The sequence below is a fragment of the Gigantopelta aegis genome, chromosome 9 (assembly GCF_016097555.1).
Source record: "Gigantopelta aegis isolate Gae_Host chromosome 9, Gae_host_genome, whole genome shotgun sequence".
In the NCBI taxonomy this organism is placed as follows: Eukaryota; Metazoa; Mollusca; class Gastropoda; order Neomphalida; family Peltospiridae; genus Gigantopelta; species Gigantopelta aegis.
In genome coordinates, this window is record NC_054707.1 from 75,634,933 (window position 1) to 75,658,917 (window position 23,985).

A 23,985-nucleotide genomic window follows, 5' to 3' on the forward strand; every position below is an offset into this window, starting at 1 on the left:
ATTTAATTATGTATTCCTTTCTAATTTAAGGTAAATACTGCTCTAATCGAAGTTAGTGAATACAATACGTAAAAAATCACTCAGTGCACCAATAATATGGTACCAAATAGACTGAAAACATAACAAGGGTAGAATCGAATGTGGAACAGTCAATGAGTCTAATTTTGACAGCGAGGGTGGGTAGGGTTACAACATTCTCTTGAGTGACGATGCAGTTTCTGTGGATCAAGTGCGAGGACGTCTTGCCAGGAGTGGGATTGGGTGTTCTTACAGTGGCCTTATTTCTAGGCGCGTTTTTCTTCTACCACGAAGTGCAAGACTCACCTGAAGTCGAACGGAATTGCAGGTTTCTCAAAACAGCACGTTTTTTGATGAATTTTTAATACCAAACTGTAAATTATTTCTACAAATTTCACCGAGACAGCCTCAGATCGTCTGATGTAAACACCACAGTGCAAACGTGCACAGGTTATTGGAGGATTAGTGACCTTTAGGGCACAATCGGTATCAACTAACATTTATAAACATGGATTACAATTTACATAAATACAGCTTATAGGTTATATCATAGCTAATTTATGCTTATAAGACCCATGTTAATAGTATAATACTTTGAAGGTTTAGGCCTACATTAAATTTTCATTCATAGGTATGATTGTTTACTACTAAAGCTTGTAACTGTTGTATTATCATACTGTAGCTTAATATTCTGTAGAATAATCAATAGGTACCGCAGACCCCAAAAAAATTATAAAAAAAATTCTTTCTTTATGGTCATAGTTTCATTAAATATGTTGCTCTTATTGAAAAAACATCACTATATTATCCAAATGAAGCAAAATAAAGTCGTAGTAGCCTTGTACTTCTGTGACCAAACATGGCCGACATGACGATTTTAATTGTTATTTACGTCCACTTTTGTAAACCAAAAAATAACAGAGAAATTTCTGTTGTAAGCTTATACATGTTACAAGCAGTTATCAATGTTGCATCTCTGAAAATTTCAAGTGAAAATATAAAGGGTTACTATTATTTCTGATAACATAGGCCTATGTATTCTTGGGGTAGGTTCGAAACCGCTCCAAAATGACAAAAAAAACACAGAAATCTTGGAATACGTAATTTAATGACATAATAATTGATATAAATGTTACATCAGAATAACATTTTCAGTTCACATTTATTTACGCTTATACAATAATGTACATCCAGACCAATAATAAAAAGGAAAACAAAGGTTTAGATCGCAGATGGAAAGTGGATATACGTTACATAAAAAATAAGCTTCTTGTTTCAAAATATTTTTAAAACATTTACCTAGACTCATAATAATATTGAATACTTGAAGATTTCAATAAAAGATGCAATAAAACTTATCATATGTACCCGTCTTTTAACTCAAACCAGTAAAAACTTATCACACGACGAATGCCAATGATTGGCCAATATGTTTAATCAATTTCTTACAAAAATATTTACATACTTTACACCTTCAATATCATTATTAGAAACAAAGCAATATAAGTAGCCATATTTCACCTTTGAAAGGAATGTCCAAACACTCGTACAATATCAGAAAGGTAAATTTCTATCCAGAAAAAATATCCCCAAAACATATTTTAGCAGCTGAAACACTTAAGGCATGAGACAGCAGTCACATGTGTGCTAAATAATTTACTAAATGCAGCTATGATTATTTTAGTTCAATAAAAGTGCTTATAAAAAAACAAATTCAAACAATGAATTATTATAAATATAACTATATACCACTTTGAATTATAATAAAACATTTATGGCTAGATCTACCAAATTTAGCATCCATGAAAGAGTATTAGTCTAAATTTGTCTATGAATTATTGTCACACACTTCATTTCTGTTCTAGGTTCTGTCACAGTTGGAAACAGAAAACATAACAGCATCAAGCTTGAAGTATAATTTGAATCTACTGAAAGTTGTCTCATAACCACGTGTACTCTCCCACTCCGTTTCCATTTCAGGTTTCTCCATAGACGCACAGAGACTACACATTTCCTGAATAAAGAAAAATACCCATTATGACCATGGTTATTTATATTTTTGTTTCAAATATTGTAATTAGTTTGACATAATATTTGTAAACAGAAATATTCATTACATCAGATGAAACACACCTTCAAATGTTTTTTCTGTATGTAGTTATTTTCACTTTACTTTTAGTATCTTTTACAAATAATTAATTCTTTACCATTTTTAACAGTAATATTCATTGATGAAGTGATGAAAAAGTATAATTATACTTAGAATTTAATGTTACTTGGTTCCCAAAAAATTTAAGTTTGTGTCACAATGTGAGAAGTTATGGTACCTGAAACATTTTTCTTTCAAAAAAGGTATTTACAAATATAACAGACTTAAAAAGTACAAATTCTGTTTAATTTATTTCCATTGCATTAATACTATTCTTTTGTATAAAACTGATCCAGTCATATGCTAAACTCATTCAAATGATTTACATAAAAATAGATTTACGTCTATATTTGAATAGTTATGCATTATCAAAGTGTTTTTTAAAATCAACTTCAGCTATCAGAAACTGCTGAGTCATCATGCAAAACATTATTTTAAGTTATTTTGAATTAAATATGCATTGTCTTCTAAAAATAACGCTTCAGTATGATATATATTCTACCCAAAAAGTTAATAATGGGTGGATAAATAATGACAAAGCATCAAATACGTTTAATGTTATCAAAATGTGTCCCTGCTGTGAAGTTCTATATTTTCGCTTTTGCAGGTCAATGGGTCAGAGTTACCTCCCTTGAAATATTTTTGATGTCGAATTAAACTAAATTGCTTTTTTTTTTAAATTACCAAAAAATTATTTAACCATGTCACCTGTATCGACTTCGCTGAGATCGCATAGGGCAAAAAGCATGTAATGTTGTGCCGGCTTCCATTTTGACTTTTTATAGAATATTCTACAAGAGGGGTGAAAGGATATGACTTAATCTAACAACTGTTGAATGTAATAACATGTTATGATATAAATGCAAATGTGATGACGTCATATTATTTTATTATTATTAATATTATTTGATTGTTTAAAGATACCACTAGAGATCATTGATTTTATATTAATATTTTAGAATCTTTCACCACTCTATAAGAGTATTCCATAAAAAAACAAAATGGCAGACAGCAGAAAATTGCATGTATTTTGCCCTAAACTGGCTGTAACGAGAACAGACCTCGATATGTTATGTTAAAACCTGTTTAAAAAAGCCCAAAACACGCATTATTTTAAAACATTTTAATAACAAAATACGCATTATTTTAATAACAAGGACAACAACAATGCCATATATAGCATACAACAACATTTTATAAATGTAAACTGAAGTAAATGGACCTTTTAATATTTCATCAGCATAGCAGAGTATGACAAATATTTTGAAAAGTCATTAGCCACAGGGCTAGTGGGTTTGTGAAAACCACTAGCCCACCAAGATAAAGCACTAGCCCAAATTCCTGATCAATTATAACTGGATTTTTATACAATTTTTTGTAACATTACACATTTACGAGTATAACAGTAAAATAAAACAAACACTTAAATCATGTTGTAACTCAGGTTTTTGTCGTGTTGTACGTTTGGTTTTTGGTCAAGTGTGATCCATCGTCATTCGCGCTTTCCCTCCCCCAGGGGAAAAATAATTGAGCAAACTCATGGTTGATATCTAAACCCACTATCAAAATAATTAAATTTAAATGAGGGTATGACAGTGTGACACACGGTAATAGATGGTTCAGTGTATTCGGTAGTGGGTTATACATTTAGGGCCATGGGCGTCATTTGGTGGGGAACAGGGGGGACATGTCCCCCCCCCCCCACTTTTAGCAGTGGGGGGACAGATTATCTGATGTCCCCCCCAATTTTACAATGACTCGATGGAAAGTTTGGAAACTATGTGAATGTAAATTGCAGTATATATTTCAGAAAAATATTCAGTGTACATGGTGGTACAAAAGATTCTACAACAGCATAATAAAGAACGATTTTTTAAATTAATAAATATTTATAAATACAGACTACCAGTGTGTTTGTTATTTGTTTATTCAACGGTGATAAATAATAGTTACAAATATGTATCTCATCCGACATTTGAAGGCGACTTCGTTACTCATGAGTCAATCGGACCATCTCGCCCAAGCCAGTTTTACGGAAATATGCGAGGTTTTCCGATTGGTTTTTGTGTTACAGAAGCACCCGACAACGGCCGAATGCATGGTTCGAACTACCCGATGGGTCGAACAGACTTTGATGCACCGACAGTGTTCGAGCCAATGAGATTCTACTGTGTATATATATATATATATATATATATTTTATTTATTTATTTTATTATATTTCTTTCTTTCTTTTATTTACTTTTCGCTATCACTTATATCAATCACATACAACTTCATTTGAAATATCTGGTATTTACGAAGGTTAAAATTAGGTTTTTTATTTACATGTATTTTTTATATTTTTTTTATTATTCAATTTATTTTCTTTCTTTGATTGATTCTTGCTTTAATTGCACTTCAACATCATTTATATTAGTCATATACAACTTTATATGAAATATCTGATATTTACGAAGTTTTAAAAATATTTATTTATTTATTAGGCCCTATTTCTTCTTTTTCATTCACCATTTTAATTATTTTGGCTTAATTCAGGCTTGGCCTGTTTACTTTTGTTGATTGTCCGTCGTCCAAGGCATTACTTAATATGTTTGCTTCCGACATTCAAATGAAGTACATTATGACTGCGCATAATAAACCCTCATGAGTTTATAATAAAGAGACCATCCTGAGTTTGTAGCCATATTATCAAGCTGTCATCTAGTCTAATCTTACATGTTTCTTAGGCTAAATAACCTCGTTTCAGATTGTGTCCCCACTCCCAACTCCCTTATCGTTCCTACAGGCCTAATTCAAATGTTGTATAGTACTGTAACTCAAATTTCATATGTATCGTTTAATTTTATTCCATGGTTTTTGTCCATGGGTGTGAAAATTTAAAAATGATCTGTTAAACTAAGTTTTTATTATAGCTTAACGTTAACACCCTTAAGCACATAAAAATATACTGCCAGTTTTATGTGTTTTAATGACAGTTTTATTTGAAAAAATTATTTTTGTAAGCCAGGACGTGATATTTAATTTTTGGTAATATTTCTTTACTGTTATGTCAAATTAAAAAATTAGGTATCAGGACATCATATCTAAAATATACTGCATATGAAAATACTACTTTCCCTTCTTTCATATCATAATTAGTATATTAAATTATTTTTCAAAATATGTAATGTTACGTTCTGGCTGAATTGACATATAAAAGTTAGTTTTATTTTAAAACTATTTTTCAGAAATAAAAATCTTTTTTAATTCTCCTTCTTCTCAATGTTCCAAGTATAAATAAAAGGTGACTGTTAAATGATTAAAATAACCACCTCAAACTTTGAGCCAAGATGTGACATTGAGCCAGGACGCGACATTCAAGATGGCAGGTTAAACTGAGTAAAGATTAAAAATGTATTAAATCTCTCTATATAGAGAAATTGGCAAAACTGACTAGATATACCTAAAAGAAATTACTTTTATTTTCAATATTTTTGCTCTCGCTATCAAGAATCGGAAACAGAGAAACTGGACGTTCGGGGGAACCCCTTCGAATATTTAACATGGATTTATGTAGATACAAAAATACTATTATCAATTAATTCTATGCTTCTATGTTTTGACCAAATAATGAATTATTGATAATCCACCAATTTAAAGAATATTGTATTTATACCAAATTTTCCATTTTATGAATCCAAACTGCAAGCTAGGGCTCGAACTTAATGGCAGCAACAACGGCAATTTCCGTTGGTGACATATAAACTACCGTTAGTTAGGGGCATCACCGATGGCACTTTTATTCCGCCGGATAAAAATTAGGTCCTACTGCTATCGGTAAAGCTCCTCATCGACAGCAAAATGTATAAATATTGTCTGCCAGTATTTAACACGAGCATTCGGATCCTGGTTGAAGTTAATGGTTGTTTGGTTAATACCACTTGATGGAACTAGTCATGCGCATACCCTGTGTTGTTATATAATATACATTCTCACTGCATTTTCCCTCCTCGCTTTCGTGTTATGCCATCCCTTTTCACGTTTGACATCCCCATTTTTTTTTCTTCTGCGCCCCTCTTTATTTTTCGGCATTCTGTTACAATTTACAACACCCACCTCCACTATTTCAAAATGCACACTTTTTTCACACTAAAAAATATCAATCAGTCTGCACACTGGACATCAAAGGAAACAAGCCGTATTGTGTACGAAAGCACAACTGACAGAAAACTTCAGTAGCTTACGACGGTGACCGTAATGTAATTTAACAATATTTTTAACAGCCTCTGTTGTATCCCATACCAGTATCTGTTTGTATGTTTGATACACACAATAAAAGATATTTTATTTTAGCAATGAACTGTTTTTATTTTTATCGTTTCAGCAATCTCCGACTGAAAAACCACTTATTTGGCGCCAAATTTGCCACATGATCAGAACGGTCATTCTATCTTTTGTATCCACTAACTTGTGTCTGATATTTTATCCTCAGTTGCAGATTTAATTGGTCAAAACTGATGCTTTTTACTTACAGTCATTTGTTTATTTAGCAATTCTTAATAAAATATAGAAAAGTTTAATTTTGGGGTTGGGTGGGATATATTATCACCACTTATAAAAACAACGGAAGTGGTAGTGTTCATTATTAAAATCATTTATTTTGGGCACCAAATAATATATACACTGCCTTTACAAAAACAAAACTATTTTTTATCAGCTGGCAATATCAATGCGATCGATTCATTCAATGAAAATAAAAAGAACAGAAAAATGTTATCCCACAGTAGGAGATCACTTGAAAAACCTATTATTTTTCAGATATCTTAAAATCTTTATTAAAATAATAATATTAAAACTTTGATCAGTCTAACAAAACAAATGCCCATGAATGTCAGACTGACACTCCGTTTTAACTGAACTACGTTTTTAACTAACGGTGCATAAAAGATAAGACAACTTGTACATCGTACCAACTTTTCAATACCAGGGCAAAATAAGGGATAGGTATTGCTACAAAGTCGACTAACATACAACAATATACGGTAACCAAACGTTCACTCTTTTTTTTTTTTTTTTTTTTTTTTTTTTTTAAATGGTGGGGTCGGGATGTCGTGCGACCATCCTCCTTTAATTTTCACCTAGCAAGAACACTGTATAGAGTTTAGTGTCATAAAGAGAATAATTTCATGTCATATTCACCGAAAATTTGGGCAACTTCGTCTGAGAAACACCAGGTTCCATTAAATGTTAGCTTATGCTAGTAGTCCATGATTCCATTTTTAATAACCGTAACCATGTGTACGATGCCATATAACCGTAAATAAAATGTGTTTAGTGCGTCGTTAAATAAAACATTTCCTTCCTTCCATTTTTAATACATTCTTGTTTATTGAAGTTTATTGACATAAATTGAAGAAATATGACTATATGTACATACAGAAAAATAACCTTACAGTCAAGTTTATTTGTTGCAAAAGTCAGTTTTTAAAAATTACCGGCGGCACACTCAAAATTGCCGTCTGTGGGCCCTTTCACCAATGGCTTTTTTTTTTTTAAATTTGCGTGGGTGATAAATTCTTAAGTTCGAGCCCTGTGGTATACACATAAAATAAATATTGTGTCAAAGAATTGTTCAAATACAGTGTGTTAATAAAATCTTAAGTTTATTCCTTGGCAAATACAGGTATCCAAACATGAATTGGAATATATAAACCAACATTTCTCCAGTGAAGGATGCAATTGATAAAAGATATATGAGCTGTCACATGCGAAAACCTACAACTTAGCATGACGTCAGAAACCGAGTAAACGCAGCTCAAAGTTTGACGTCACATGTAAACGCGGAAGTAAAAGTTGACATGCTGTTTGCATTGTTTGTTTTGAAAAATTTAGAAGATGACATCTTTTTTACATGAAGATCAGTTTGAAGTAAACATATATCTGTATGTACAATAGTGTTTGGTTACTATTTTGTATTTTGTACCTGAGAACATTGATCGAGATAGTTAGCGATACCATCAGTACTTTGATACACATTTACAAACATAGGGAGAAGTCCTATATATCGATATGGTATGCAAGTATCACACGTTTTTATAACGTACATGACTATACATAACATAAAGTTCAGCAACTTTTCCAGAAGTTATATACAATATTCATAAGTTAGACCAAACATCAAATTGGTTAGGCCTACCTGTTCTGTGGACTACAATCAACACCACTATTTCTACTCCTATTTCTATTTATAATCTAAATACTGAAAACTAAATCATTTCCTAAAAAAAAAAAAATATATATCTGTAAAAATACTACATTTTTAGTTATTTATTTTACCATCGTTTGCAAACAAATTTACTGTCGTCTGCACACACATTGCGGTACGATTACAGAAACGTTTCATTTATATACCTTTATCATACATCATGATGTCATTGCATAAGCTGGTCTAGAGATTAACATGTGGAGGTATAGTAGATCAATTCTCGAAAGGTTGTTTCTCCCTCAACCAATTTTATTATTATTATTATTGCTGTGTGTGTATGTGCGTGTGTGTGATAATTATTAAATTATTATAATATCTGTTCACTTTACTCACTTCACATATTTTTATAAAAGGAGTTGGTTTTCTTTCCTTACAGATGTATATTTTAATTTTACAAGAGCCTGAAGTAGGCCTACTTTTTGAGGCACATTTTGGAATTCAAAATAGAAGACGAAGACTAAAAACAGTGAAAACTGAAGAAACAGTATCTGTATTAGATGATGAGCGGGACGTAGTCCAGTGGTAAAGTGCCCGCGGTAGGTCTGGGATCGATCCCTGTCGGTCGAACCATTGGGCTATTTCTCGTCCCATCCAGTGCACAACGACTGGCATATCAAAGGCCGTGGTATGTGCTATCCTGTCTGGGATGGTGTATATAAAACATCCATTGCTACTAATAGAAAAATGTAGTGGGTTTCCTCTGTAAGACTATAGGTCAATATTACTGAATGTTTCACATCCAATAGCCGATGATTAATAAATCAGTGTTCTCTAACTTTAACTGTATTGGATGAATATGATAAATACAATCCAGTAGAAGTTGACAATAATACTGAACTTAGAATCAAACACTTATCTGATGAAAACACCAGTGAGCAGAATGACACTGAACCTGTTTCAATTAGCATAAGTTACAGAAAGGATGCAGTAGATTGTTTTTAGAAAATAATCTGAAATCAAATTTATGACCATATTTTGAAGTTGAGGGAAATGGAAAAAGAGCAGAAGGAAATGTAGGCCTACATAATATTCTCGCTGGGTAAAAATTAAAGGAGGGTGGAAGCCCCCCCACCACCACCCCCCCAAAAAAAGAAAAGAAACCAGAAGAGAAAAAGAAAAAAATGGGTGGGAAACATGGTTACCGTATAGGCTAGCCCGAGTACATGGGCTACGTATAGGCCTATCATTGGGTATTGGTCGACTTTGCAAAATTTTAATATTATTTTAATAAAGATTTCAAAATATCTAAAAAAAATAAAGGTGATCCCTTAAATTGGGATAACATGTCTGTGTTCTTTTTATTTCTTCATCAAATGAATCGATCGCACTGATATTGCCAGATGATAAAAAGTAGTTTCGTTTTTGTAAAGGCGATATATATATAATTTGGCGTCCAAAAAAAATACTTTTAATGATGAACACTACCACTTCCGTTATTTTTATAAGCAGTGATACCCCAAAATGAAAAGTTTCTAATATTTTATAAAGAATTACCGAATAAACAAATGACAGTAATTAAAAATCATCAGTTATGACTAACTACATCTGCAATTGAGAACAAAATATCAGACGAAATTTCAGGGGTTAAAAAATTAAAAAAAAAATTACTTGCCACAAGGCAAGTGCCAATCAGATATTCACTTTCCCCATATATTTTTCCACTTGCCCATATTTCTTTAGGTAACCAAGTTGTGTTACTCCTATTTAATTTAATACAGTGCTTAATAATGTAATAATCTTGAAAGTAATTAGTTTAATTGCACAAATAAAGAATTTTGCCAGCAGGTTACAACATTTACCCAGGAAGTACTAAATGTATATGTCTGTCCAGTAGTATCAACTGTCTTCTCTATTTATTGATTTAAACTTTATTTTTTAAATAGTGTCCATTTGTTCATTTTAACTTTATTTGTTTGGTAGTGTCCACTTGTTCATCTAAATATAATTATTGTGTCAATGTATGCCTTCGTGACCACTTGTATGGCCGTGGATGTGGTGAGATTCCTTTCCACTCGTAAGTCATTCCTTTATGGCTGGCATTGGTTCAAAAATGTTTAGGGATTTTGGCCCATGTGTCATTATTGTGTGTATATTATTATTATTTTTTTTGCCCCAAAACACTTCTCTGGGGTGTTTTTACCCTGTTCCTAGCTGAGAAAACTCTGTCGCAAACAGTCGTGGCCGGGCTCAAAGTAAACATGTTACTTTGCAAATGTTTTTAAATAGTGCAGGCTTGGTAAACAACAGCCGGGGAGGGGGTATACATCGATTGCAGCCTTGTATTTTTAACTTATTGAGCATAATTTATTTGTTAGAAACTATTAGTAAAGCAGAATTTTTTTGAATATATTCATGTATGCTTAGAGGGCATTGCACTATCATGATTATGGTGTATGTCTAATGAAATCTTAACTTGTAACGATTATGACGTAGGGCTAATGAAATCTAACTTTACCTTACCCATTAATTTTACACGAACGTAGATTTACATTTGCTGAAAAAACCCCATTAAGTATGTTCTGCTACAAGGTTTATTATATCTAAACTAAAATGTCTTGCAACTTTTATAAGAATACAGTTCATAATATTTATGCTCTGTTCAAGTGAACTCGGACATTATAAACTTGCTTTACGCCCCCGTTCATCGGGCATATGCAGTTAACATAATTATTTGCCCTGCATGAAAATTTCACTTGACACGGTTGTCGCGCGATGGGATTTTTTATTCCCTGAAGTTACTGAACACAAAAGACTGACTGACCGAGGCTTTTAAAATAATGTTAATTTACGTTACAGTAATGTTTGTAAGCTACTGTGTTTTTACACATTGCGGCTTGTTTTCTTTGATGTCGAGTGTGCCGACTGATCGATATTTTTTTTCAGTGTGAAAAAAAAAGTGTCCAATATGAAATAGCAGAGCTGGGTTCTGTAAAATATAGTTGGATGCAGGAAAATAAATGGAGCAGTGAGAACACTTGTCACAACAGAAACAAAACTAAATATACAACTATTCGACCCTTTGTCCGCCCCATGTACCAGGTTACAACATGCCCACTACCAACCGAAGAATGAAACGATATCATTCGACAGTATGACACCAACAAAATATGAAAATACTCCATAGTGGATACAGGAATGTGAATAAAGTGGGGTGAGGTGCAATATGTAACAAAAAATTGAAAAACATTGGTGCGAAATATTATAGTTCACTAAATTTCATATCTCTCATTAATTAGTATTACATTCATGTATGGGATCTGTAGAATTATTAAATTTTTTAAATCGGATTATATTGCTTTAAAAAAAAAAAAAGGACTATATAACTTAAAATACTGGGTAAAAATAAAATGAACAAAGTACCGATTCCAAATCAATTGATTTCATTTAAATTGGACGGGAAGTAACCTAGAATACGGTAATAACATTGGAATTTCATTTTGACGCCATCTACTTATTGAAAAAGTGACGTCATTCATGCTGTATTTTTACAAGATATAATTAAGATATAGCCCAAATACCTTAGATTTAGTTTTGTAAGGTTATTACCTGTTATTTACCAAAAAATAAGACAACCTTTTTTTTTGCTAAGTTGTAGGTTTTCCTTTGTGACGGTTTATGTGTGGAAAATTAAATTCTAATCAATTGTGTCATTGAGATTTTTGCTATTGTCATCCATCAATAGTACGTTGTTGATAGTTTGGCCTATCAGATAATGATGAACAGAAAGAAGAAACTGTCCAAAAACTATAATTTCTATACTGATTGGGGTTCATATTTTGAATTCCAGTTAAATCAGATGCTCATAAAAATACCAACAAAAGGCAAAATATAATAATATATTAATTCTAAAATATATGGTAATTTGCAAACAAGAATTCTACAGAATTAAATGTCTGGCCTACCATAAACATATTCAGTGTCATTGATAGTGTATCTGTAGATATCTATCTCGATGCATGTTAAAAATGTTTTTAAAACATTAAACAAATTAAACTTCCAAAAATTAAATTAAAATTTTAAAATAATAAAGTTGAAAAACAAATTTTGACATGCACTAAGGTGAACATTCATAGATAGACCTATAAATGAAGCTTTACTGATGCAGGAAATGTAATTTATGAGAAATGTAGCTACATTTATACAATCAGTGTTGTGCTAAAAGCAAAAGTTGATGCGACAGCCAACAAAAAAGTTATAACTATACTTCATCTTTTTAGTTTGTACATGTATTGTAATGTAAAGGTAAGACAAAAATTACCAGACTTAGCAACAACAGGATAAACAATGCTGTTGACAGTATGGTCACTGGTTATAAAAGTATATTATATGAATCAGGGCTTCTAGATTATGGTAGCCCCACTCACTTGGCTAGTGATATTTAATGTTGGGCTAGTAAATAACTACTATTGACATGCCCGATGGCTACGAAAGGGTACTAAGGCCCTTAAACCTAATTACAAGTATAAAGGACAAGTTTCACCTATTACAAGTGTGAATACCTGTATACTGTAAAGTTTAAAAGTTGTTATAACCAACAGTTGATTGTCACACATAGCCAATTAAAGCGTAGGAACAATTGATTTACGGCCCTTACATGATGCCAAAGCACTTACTTACACACGTAAGGTGTAGTGGCCCCCTACGCCATATGCCTCTGGGGAAACCCCTGATATAGTATGAGAACTTTTTTTTGCACAATGACAGTTCAATTAATCAGGATTTTATGCACTTATTTTGATGATAAAAACACTTAAAACTAGTAAATATCATTGATTTCATAAATTAACAGTGTTTCATTACTAGTATTTGATATACATATCATTTATTACTTGTATAAGTGAACTGGACAAAAAGTCACATCCTGGCTCGTCACGTCCTGGCTCCTACTGAAATTTTAAAAATTAAATGTTACATCATAAAGAATATTTTTTTTTAGTAAATCGCTATACAGCATTTAGAAATAGACTGGATATTATGTTAAACAGTATATTTCAATAAGCAAACATTCTATCAGGAGAGCAGAGTTTTGGAATTTACTGCAGTGTTAAAAAAGTGATGTCCATTTTCATCACGTCCTGGCACATTTTACCTATTCATTTTATAAGTCTTTTTTTTTTTTTTTAACAAAAACAAAATTAGGCCTGACGTGCTTATACTACGATATGTAATGAGTCTATAAATGATAAAACTGTATTTCCATTTAAAAAGGATTTTTAGTAAAGGAGATCATAAGAGTCAGAATGTCACATTCTGGCTTAAATCATTACCATGGAATGGCCCATACCGAACAAAATTTTAAATAACTGGGTGAAAAGAAATCCCGACAAGAATCCTGAATGTATTTATCTGTATAATGCTTTATAAATATTTAAATCATATTAAATACGATAAATATCTTCATACATACACGCGCACACGTTAATAGTATTTCGGCCCATATCTGATTCTGATATTTATCATATACGGATCCAAACCGATGGTTTCTCGGGCGTTAACAACAAAATAATTTTTTATTTCGTGATAAACAATAATTCACAAATGTCTACAATAAGTCTTTATTGGGTGTTGACAGAATTTTTGGGTTCCCTACTGATAGAATAATTAATCATGGAGATGTTCACATTTCTCCCATTGTCTATGCCCCCCCAACTTGTACGCAGGGCTATTTTTGCAAGATCTCGCATGAGTTCACAGTTAGCGTCCACGAGTTGCTCCGCGATATGGACATGCACAATGGAATGTGAAAGAGGTCTATTATAAAGATATTTGGCAGTCTTCGACAGTCATATATTCATGTATAATTGGATCCAAATAAAGCAAATGACAGTATGGGAATAGCTACACATTTGATGTAATATATTGAATATGTTTTCTGTTATTACAGAATGGCTGCTGAAGCAACTAACAATTCAGAAGAGTTCAAAATGAAAGGTCACTCAGCATTTATTGTTGGCTACACTGGAGCAGTTGGAAAAGTTCTTACGAAGGAGTTGGCCAAGGCCAAGTTGTTTAAGAAAGTGTTATTGATTGGTCGCAGAGAGATTGACCTGGATGATGACATAGGAAATGAATTTGTGAGTTTATTTGATGGAACCAGATAATGTGCAGACTTCGCTGTTTAATGGGATCTGTCACATTCTCTCCCTTGAGACTAATTGAAAAAGAATACTTTTTACCTCCCCATAGCATGTCAGTTTATATGGTATCAATATGCATGTTAACTTGATATCTTAACTGGCTCTCTGTAATTAAAGTTAGAGAAACATTTTAAACAATTAATCCCTCCACTCAAATTTTGTTAATGGCAAAGTCTGAATGAGAATATATTCATGTTTTTGCTTTACATTTTCTGTTAACAGCTGACTGCATGGATTACCATACTAATTACATTAACGACCACTGTACTGATTACTTGAACATTTATTTAATTATATTGGTTACATGGATTACTGGCTTAGTCTACCATTAAATACAGTATGTATTCATGGACTATCATTATGCTGTTGTCATGCACTGACATTATATATACTGTTTACTTTCCCTACCATTATTCTGATTACTTGGACAACCCTTACTTGAATTATTATTATAATGTTATGTTGAATATCATTATACTGTACTTGGGTTACCATGATTATGACCTCTTGGTCTGGCTGTTGAATTGTTTTCTTGAACATTTATTTCTTACATTCGTTTAATATCTCTTTTCAGGAGCAGAAAGTTGTTGACTTTGAAAAATTTGATGACTATGCTGATATATTCAAAGATGTTAAATATGGTTTCTGTTGCTTAGGCACCACAAGAGCAAAATCTGGAGCTGTAAGTACATGTATAGGTCGGACAGGTGTAAACTGTCTTGTAAACTTAAGTCATCTGTGGAAAAAGTTCTCAATTTAGATTATCGTAAAACTATGTTTAACTAAAGCAGGGCTAGCTCTGGGTGTGTAGAAAATGTTGACAAATTATCTAATGAACTCCAAAAATTGCAGAAACACACCATTATTTTTAACGAAATATCAACCATAGCATGAAATTCTTTCGCCACATTAAAATAAAATTCGCCAATTGTGTTTAAAATTTGCAGTTGGCGCATTTGGTGAGTGGCAGAGCTAGCCCTGACAGCGGGCCCTATCCAGCACTAGCATCGTAACTTCCAGTGCTGTTTCCATCTTATTTTGGAAGCACCACCAGCATAATTATTGGTTTACATTACTCTTTTATGGGAAGTAGATTTTGTTTTGGTTTAAAAATAGAAGAAACTGAATGGATCATTTTTAATTCCGTGATGATATAAAATTGTGACGCATTTTAACTTCATAGAAAGTGGTTACAGTGATGTTGGAAGACAACATCCACCACCTCACATTTTCGTTTCTTTTAATCATTGTTGCATCAATACATACTTATTTATTTCAACAGATATTTTGTATACTCAAAGCTAGCTCTGGCACTCGCCAATTTCAGATTTTAAAAACAGTTGATCAGTTTTATTAGTACACTGCCGGTGTTGGAATAACCATATATTGGATATGAAATAGGTGTAGTTTAAAATGGATGGATTATGATACCTAACACATATTAGTGTAGATTATTTATAAAGTGTCACATGTTCTTGTTAGCTATGAAGCTGGTCGAGTGTATTTCTTCTCATGATTTAATAAAAACTTTCACATTTTATTTTTGGCAGCAAGGTTTCATTAGGGTCGATCATGACTATGTCATGAAATCTGCAGAGCTTGCAAAAACCGGAGGATGTAAACACTACAATTTCGTGTCAACTCAGGCTGCTGACAAGAATAGTTCTTTCTTATACACCAAAACAAAGGTAAATTTAACAATGTAGCATCTGCCAGTACTTCTTTGTTGTACACCAAAACAAAGGTAAATTTAACAATGTAGCATCTGCCAGTACTTCTTTGTTGTACGCCAAAACAAACGTAAATTTAACAATGTAGCATCTACTTCTTTGTTGTACGCCAAAACAAAGGTAAATTTAACAATGTAGCATTTACCAGTACTTCTTTGTTGTACGCCAAAACAAACGTAAATTTAACAATGTAGCATCTACTTCTTTGTTGTACGCCAAAACAAAAGTAAATTTAACAATGTAGCATTTACCAGTACTTCTTTGTTGTACGCCAAAACAAAGGTAAATTTAAGCACCATTGTTTACCATTATATTAAAATGAATATGAGTGAATCCAGGGCTTCTAGAATTTTATAAATATCCTGTAGCCATGGGATCAGTGAATTTAAACATTTATTAGCCATGATTAAAAATTCACTAGCCCTACTTTAAATAAATACAATTTTACTAATAATAATAATCAGATATGTGACCTAAAGAGGGAGATAGAACTTGAAATCAGTCTTAGATTGTGGGTGGAACGAGGGGACAGATATTCATATTTACAAAATAAGACTTAAATGCAGCATTTGACAAGCTTTTTTTCCATTAGCTGTCGGGCTAGTTATAGTAGTTATTTATATATATAATTTAGAAGCCCTGGAATTCTATTGATTCAGACAGTAGGCTAACACTGAATATCACTAGCCATGGGAGTGTGGCTACTATAATCTAGAAGCCCTGGAATCCTATTGATTCAGACGGTAGGCTAACACTGAATATCACTAGCCATGGGAGTGTGGCTACTATAATCTAGAAGCCCTACTAGCCATGGGAGTGGGGCTACTATAATCTAGAAGCCCTACTAGCCATGGGAGTGTGGCTACTATAATCTAGAAGCCCTGGAATCCTATTGATTCAGACGGTAGGCTAACACTGAATATCACTAGCCATAGGAGTAGGGCTACTATAATCTAGAAGCCCTGGAATCCTATTGATTCAGACGATAGGCTAACACTGAATATCACTAGCCATTGGAGTGGGGCTACTATAATCTAGAAGCCCTGTAATCCTATTGATTCAGACGATAGGCTAACACTGAATATCACTAGCCATGGGAGTGGGGCTACTATAATCTAGAAGACCTGAAATCCTATTGATTCAGACGGTAGGTTAACACTGAATATCACTAGCCATGGGAGTGGGGCTACTATAATCTAGAAGCCCTGGAATCCTATTGATTCAGACAGTAGGCTAACACTGAATATCACTAGCCATGGGAGTGGGGCTACTATAATCTAGAAGCCCTGGAATCCTATTGATTCAGACAGTAGGCTAACACTGACCTTCTATTACCTTCTGATGTTTACTTTGGACATTCTGCTTGTAGTAAAGATTGGCGAAAGTGTTAATTTGTATTCATTATTAATGCATCTTAGAAAATGACATAATAAAACCAAACAAAGTTCACTCTCAGGAGGGTGAGTTCATTACACCTCTGTCACACCCTCTTCCACATATTGACAAATTGTTTTGTTAATACAAATTTTGGCATGTGTCGAGACATGACTCAAGTACTTTTAGTTTTTAAGTGGTGTTTCATTCTGTATGGCAAGAAGTAAAATTCATTGTATGTCTTTGGTCTGAGTATGGCTCGATCCATGTTATGTTTAACAGATGATTTTGACTTTGGGCCTGTTGCTGCTAATCGAAAAGAGTAGCCCATGAAGTGGCGACAGTGGGTTTCCTCTCTCAATATATGTGTGGTCCTTAACCATATGTCTGATGCCATATAACCATAAATAAAATGTGTTGAGTGCATCGTTAAATAAAGCATTTCTTTCTTTCTTTCTTTCTTTTGACTTTGGGTCTAATTTTATTTATAATTTCAAAAGATCTTACTTGAGATTCACAAGTTTATTTATTTATTGTTCTATTTAAAAGACTTGTCCTATTTTATCCTGATTTCTACGTCTCCACGCCCCACCCAAATAAAATTAAATAAAAACAAAAACAACCCACCACCACCACCATAATTCTGAAGTTGTTGGATAATTACGAACTGAATACAAGTCTGCTTATTTACTATCACTTGTTAAATATACTACTTAAATAAAGATAATAAATTATGTTTTTAATAATTAATAATTTTACTTACATTGATGTGTATTACTTTGTAGGGACAAGTAGAAGAAGAACTTAAGGCCATACAATTTGAAAGACTGTCACTTTTAAGACCTGGGTGAGTAATACCAGTGTTAGTGTTACAATTATTATGAGACAGTCTAATTTAATCTAATTTTAAATTTCTTTTCTTTACAATAGTAAATTTATTTAAAGGTTGTGTGGAAACCATAAATGTGAACAAAACAACTTTCATTTTATTAAACAGTTTATTAAAATGTATACTTGTGGACTTCCAACATAAGGCACTTAGTTCTGTTTTATTAAAATGTATACTTGTCGACTTGCAACATAAGGCACTTTGTTCTGTTTTATTAAAATGTATACTTGTGGACTTGCAACATAAGGCACTTTGTTCTGTTTTATTAAAATGTATACTTGTGGACTTGCAACATAAGGCACTTTGTTCTGTTTTATTAAAATGTATACTTGTGGACTTGCAACATAAGGCACTTTGTTCTGTTTTATTAAAATGTATACTTGTGGACTTCCAACATAAGGCACTTTGTTCTGTTTTATTAAAATGTATACTTGTGGACTTCCAACATAAGGCACTTTGTTCTGTTTTATGGCACTAATGACTGCTGGTAGTAGCGGAGTATAGTAAGTGGTTACAGTGCTAGAAGTAACTACTCAACACTCTCCGAAGTGGTCAGACTAAAGTCACAGCTACGGTTGATGGGAAATGACAGGTGTGTGACACTGATAGCCACAAGAGACAAGGACTAGGATGTGGAGGTGGACAGTGAAAGAAGTTGAAAGAGGAGCTGTCAGATCAGGAAGTCAAAGGAGAGAAAGGAAAGGGGTCAGTGGGATTAAAAAAACCCCCCAAAAAACCCAAACCCAAAACAATGACACAGTTGTTCAGATGCTTGCATAGAAACCATGAAATGAATGTTAAAAAACCCCAGGTTATTAAAATGTATACTTGTGGACTTACAACATTAGACACTTTTTTCTGATTTACAGAGTTTTACTAGGTGAGCGTGAAGAAAGTCGACCCGGGGAGGCTGTGGCCAAATTTTTCTTGAAACCAGTTGCCTACCTGTTCCCAACAGCCATCACGACACCTATGGATGTAGTTGCCAAGGCAATGATAAACAATATGCTTGCCCCCGTTGATCGTCCTGTGGAACTGTATGAAAACAAAGCTATTCATCAGCTGTCGGGGGTATCCAAGGGCTGTAGTGGCAGCAAGAGTCAAGATGGAGGTGACAAGAAGTGAATCGGATGCTGGAAGGAGTCAGAAGAACTTAGTACAAGCCGTGTGTGTAATTAATTTGCACTAAAGAAATGGCTACAAAGCTTTTGTCTTATTCTCAAAAAAGATATAAAGATACAAAAAATTAAAAAGCAATTCACATCGTGTTACCAGGGCCATAACTAGCCATAAATAATGGGATGCAGTAAAAAGAAATTAAAAAAAAAAGATGACAAAACTCGTAGGGCAGAAATATATTGTCTTTTCCAGCCAAACAAAAAGGACATTTTAAACTAAAATGGCATTAAAAACAAAGTGTTTTGATGGGGAGATCTATTGTGATTTACACCTATTCCTATTGCTCGTCTGCAAGGTACAGCCTGGAGCCTAATTGAAAAAAAACCCTCTCCTAAGCAACATCATATTGTCCTTGCATGTCTATTTGCACTGCACTGAAAGATCGCAAAGTTACAAGTGTAGTGAACTGGGCCCCTGGTTATTACTCTACATTTGTCTAGTTTAAAATGTCGGACCATTATGTGATGATAAGCAGTGGTGTAGTGTGGGTTGCCAGCACCCAGGGCAAGGCAAATATTGCAACCCCTAACCAGTGGACCGTTAGCACTCCCCGAGTCCCTTCCACCAGTCCAGAATTTTGTGCCATGGGCAACCACCCGGTGGCCCCGCCCACGCTACGCCACTGATGATAAATATGGTATGTAAGTTTGTTTATTCGTATTCACATAGGGCTGAATTTACAAAGCCTGTTTATGTCTTACATGCGTGTAAGTACATACATTTACAATGTTTAAACACCTGTTTATGTCTTACATGCGTGTAAGTACATACATTTACAATGTTTAAAATACCTGCTTATGTCTTACATGCGTGTAAGTACATACAGTTACAATGTTTAAAGACCTGTGTTTAAGAAAAACAGGCTTCGTAAATTCGACCCCTAATATTTAATTATGCTGTCCTTAACTGGCAACTCGAGAGTCTGGGCTGTTGGCAAATGTTAATGGATTTACCACACGGGACAAAAGCCACATGCCACATTAGCTATTTTCAGTTAACGATACAGGTTTTCGTTAATGTTTTTTGCACAAACAGGATAATGTAAACCAGTAGTGGATCTTTGGCTGAAAGATGTTACAAAATAAAAATGATATGAAATCCAGTTAAGTCTCCCATGGCAATTCATCCTGAAATCTGTTGTACACCAGGCTGTTCTCTCATTTGGTCAAGTCTCGCTGCCTTTTGAAATGACTACCAGGGACCATATTTTCGAAGCTATCTTACCACTATGAAATCATATAACCATCATAACCTATGACGTCACTATGGTGCACGACAGTAATTTTATGATTTCGCAGCACTAAGATAGCTCGAAAATCCCTAGCCAGAACTATTTATTGATGATATTCTGTTTGTAAACCCGTAATCTTGAAGTTGAATTTTGCTCCGACTTGTAAAGGTATTGCAACCATTGCATGCTTCCTTTAGAAAGCACAAAGTTCACTTGTTATATCAAAGATCATTATGACATTTCAAAATTTATGTTAATAGAATAATTATGGGAGAGTATTATGAAATATTTCCACATTCCTGTATCCAGGATAGTAAAACATTTTATGCATTGTATGTTTCTAATTTCATTATTTATTGCATTCTGTGTATTAGTGTGTCTGCTTTGATTGGATGTTTGTTGTTAAACATTTGCATCATTAGGCCTACACAATTATCGTTTAGATATTTTTTGTATTTTACAAAATACAGTAAAAGCTGTTAAAACTAAAAACATAGTTTTAAAATTAGATTATAACATAATGTTCATCCACCTGTATTAGGAGTCAAGTTTACAATGTAAAGTTCAACGATGTATGAACTTATATCATCCTAATGTTGGCACTATTTTCTCCATCTGAAGAGTTGTGCAATGCTGTAAGATGGAAAGCAAAAAGTGCTTGTAAAATTATCGAAAAAACATTGTGTACTTCGAGAGGCAATTGATCCCTGAACAAGTTATTAACTGAGAAGTAACTCTTGTCTAACTGAGAAGTAACTCTTGTCTATTAACTGAGAAGTAACTCTTGTCTATTAACTGAGAAGTAACTCTTGTCTATTAACTGAGAAGTAACTCTTGTCTATCCGGTGCTATCTCTGGCACTCACCAAATTTGCCAGTTGCGAATTTTAAAAACCTTCGGCGAATGTTATTTTAATTTGGCAAAATAATTTCATGTGTTTCAGCAATTTGTTTAAGTTTAATAGACAATTTGGTAAAATGTTATGGTCACCCAGAGCTAGCCCTCCTATCTGCAATGCCTATACAGACCTAGTTAATTCTCAGTTGACAAAGTGGTAACAGCTGGGTGTGCTCAGGAAAGCTGTACGAGAATATAAACTTGAGAATCATTTTGGTTACAATGCTTTAACTGTACTTTGTAGCGTTTGATAAAATCTGAAGAAGTATATACAGACCTATTCAACAAGATTTATCAGCATATTATTCTAACCAGCATTTATCATGAGATCAGGGTATGTGTTATTTCATTTATTAACCATTTCTAATATGTTCAATATTTACATAGTAGCTCTTATTTCAGACCAAAAGTTATAGCATAATTTTTTTTATTTGGTAGTATATATTTTAAAATTTACTTATTTAGGTGTAATTTTTGTTGCTCGTGACACCTGTGCCCATGACAGGTATATGCAACAACAGATTGTTCTGAATGTGCATGTTAAAATTTATGACCTGACGTGCTTTTGATATTTAAACCTCCTAAATTCATAGCTATATAGGACAGAGCTACCCCATGAAAGAAATTTATGTAAGAAATTTCTCTTACATGAGATATCACGCGCTTGCATTTATGACGCTGTTGGTAATACATGACGTCATATTAATGTGAGATAGTTTTAAATTAATATTTTGTTATTAAAACCTTCATTTTAAAAGATATCTAATTAATTTGTAGTGTTAAATTTTATTTAACACATGAAACAAGCACAGCAAATACGATAGTGTAGTTTATTTATGATAAAATGGTCAAATAAAAAAGCTACTTGTTCAGCCATCGTTTTTTGTTCGTGTAACATAATGGTTTATTTACCGAATGAATGAGAGAAAAAGACTCCATCATATGCGGCCAAGCCTCGTCCCAGGTCGAAATTTTCACCACTTTGGGTGTACTTTTTCTATCCCACATGACCGCATATGATGGAGTCTTTTAGTCTTAGATTTAAGCACTAGTTACGTGACAGGTGTCGGTGTTCTGCATTTAGCACTCAGGAATTAATAACTCAACTAACCTTTGATAACTGAACATCGCATCACTTGTGTGCACATGTCAACGTTCAGTTTTAAGATCATGACAAAATATATGGGGCAGATTTCAAGATATGTTGCTTTATCTATTTTGTGTGTTCTGTGTACTAGTTCACTGCATCAGTGACTCAGTTTTACACATTTTACTTTCTTGTGAAAATATGGTATTTTTGTTAAGCTAATTCTTGTACCATTTTTTCTCTCGTGTGCTATATTATCTTCCAGACATAAAATGTACTCACTTTACTCTAATCATTTTGGAACAATTACATATAGGCTATGTATATGGTGCATACTTGTGACATTTACTTCTGTTTATTATGCAGTGTTTACCAATCTGTTGGGACCTAGTTATTATTTATTTTTTACATCCTGAATAACGTTCAGTGTATTGTGTTAGATTATAGATTTTTTTGTATTTTAAGTCAGTGATCCTAGTTTTCATGATGTTAATTTTTTTGTTTCACATAACATGTATATGGTGATACTATAAACAACAGGACCACCAGATTCATAATAGATTTACCAAAACTAATAATTAATTTAATGGTGAAAATCTGTAAAAGCCAAAAATATATATATATAAAAAGACAATCTGATTAAAATTAGCTCTACTGGTCTCACCAGTAGATCTAACAGCATTGCGTGGACTCCCATGTCCAGGTGATATTTCATCTATAAATAACAATTTAAATATCGACCAATTACACTTCCCCTTTTATAGTGTTATTCGGGAGCATACAAATTCTAAAAATATCGGGTGAGACTATTTATGCAATAGGCGAACTTGTTAGTCTATTTCAACATTGAAAAAACAGGGGGAAAAGTGCAGTAATAAACTCTGGATTGTATACTAGTATAAACAGATTTTATGGCTATACCATCCCAGGTTGTTTTTTTTTGTCTTGAAACAAATTTTATATACAAATTTTATATACTGAAATTAGATTTCGGCATACTTCGTAATTCACCCGAATCATTTCGTATATCCTCGGCATAATCCCGAA

The 23,985-nt window shown here is 33.2% G+C and overlaps 1 protein-coding gene across 1 annotated transcript; it reads left to right on the forward strand.

The window, feature by feature from the left end:
* The first annotated feature begins 189 nt into the window (after positions 1 to 189).
* On the forward strand, positions 190 to 23,632 carry LOC121380711 (oxidoreductase HTATIP2-like). Its single transcript, XM_041509663.1, has 6 exons — positions 190 to 346; positions 14,299 to 14,488; positions 15,126 to 15,233; positions 16,102 to 16,239; positions 18,441 to 18,502; positions 19,414 to 23,632. The coding sequence occupies exons 1-6, from the start codon at positions 210 to 212 to the stop codon at positions 19,667 to 19,669; spliced, it is 891 nt and encodes a 296-aa protein (XP_041365597.1). The 5' UTR covers positions 190 to 209; the 3' UTR covers positions 19,670 to 23,632.
* The last annotated feature ends 353 nt before the right edge of the window (positions 23,633 to 23,985 follow it).

What these genes read in the sequence shown, in the direction of transcription:
- LOC121380711 (XM_041509663.1), top strand. Translation starts at nt 210, where the DNA reads ATGCAGTTTCTGTGGATCAAGTGCGAGGACGTCTTGCCAGGAGTGGGA. An exon ending in ATGACATAGGAAATGAATTT is followed by an intron (nt 14,489 to 15,125) that starts GTGAGTTTATTT and finishes ATCTCTTTTCAG; the next exon opens with GAGCAGAAAGTTGTTGACTT. An exon ending in CTGTCACTTTTAAGACCTGG is followed by an intron (nt 18,503 to 19,413) that starts GTGAGTAATACC and finishes TCTGATTTACAG; the next exon opens with AGTTTTACTAGGTGAGCGTG.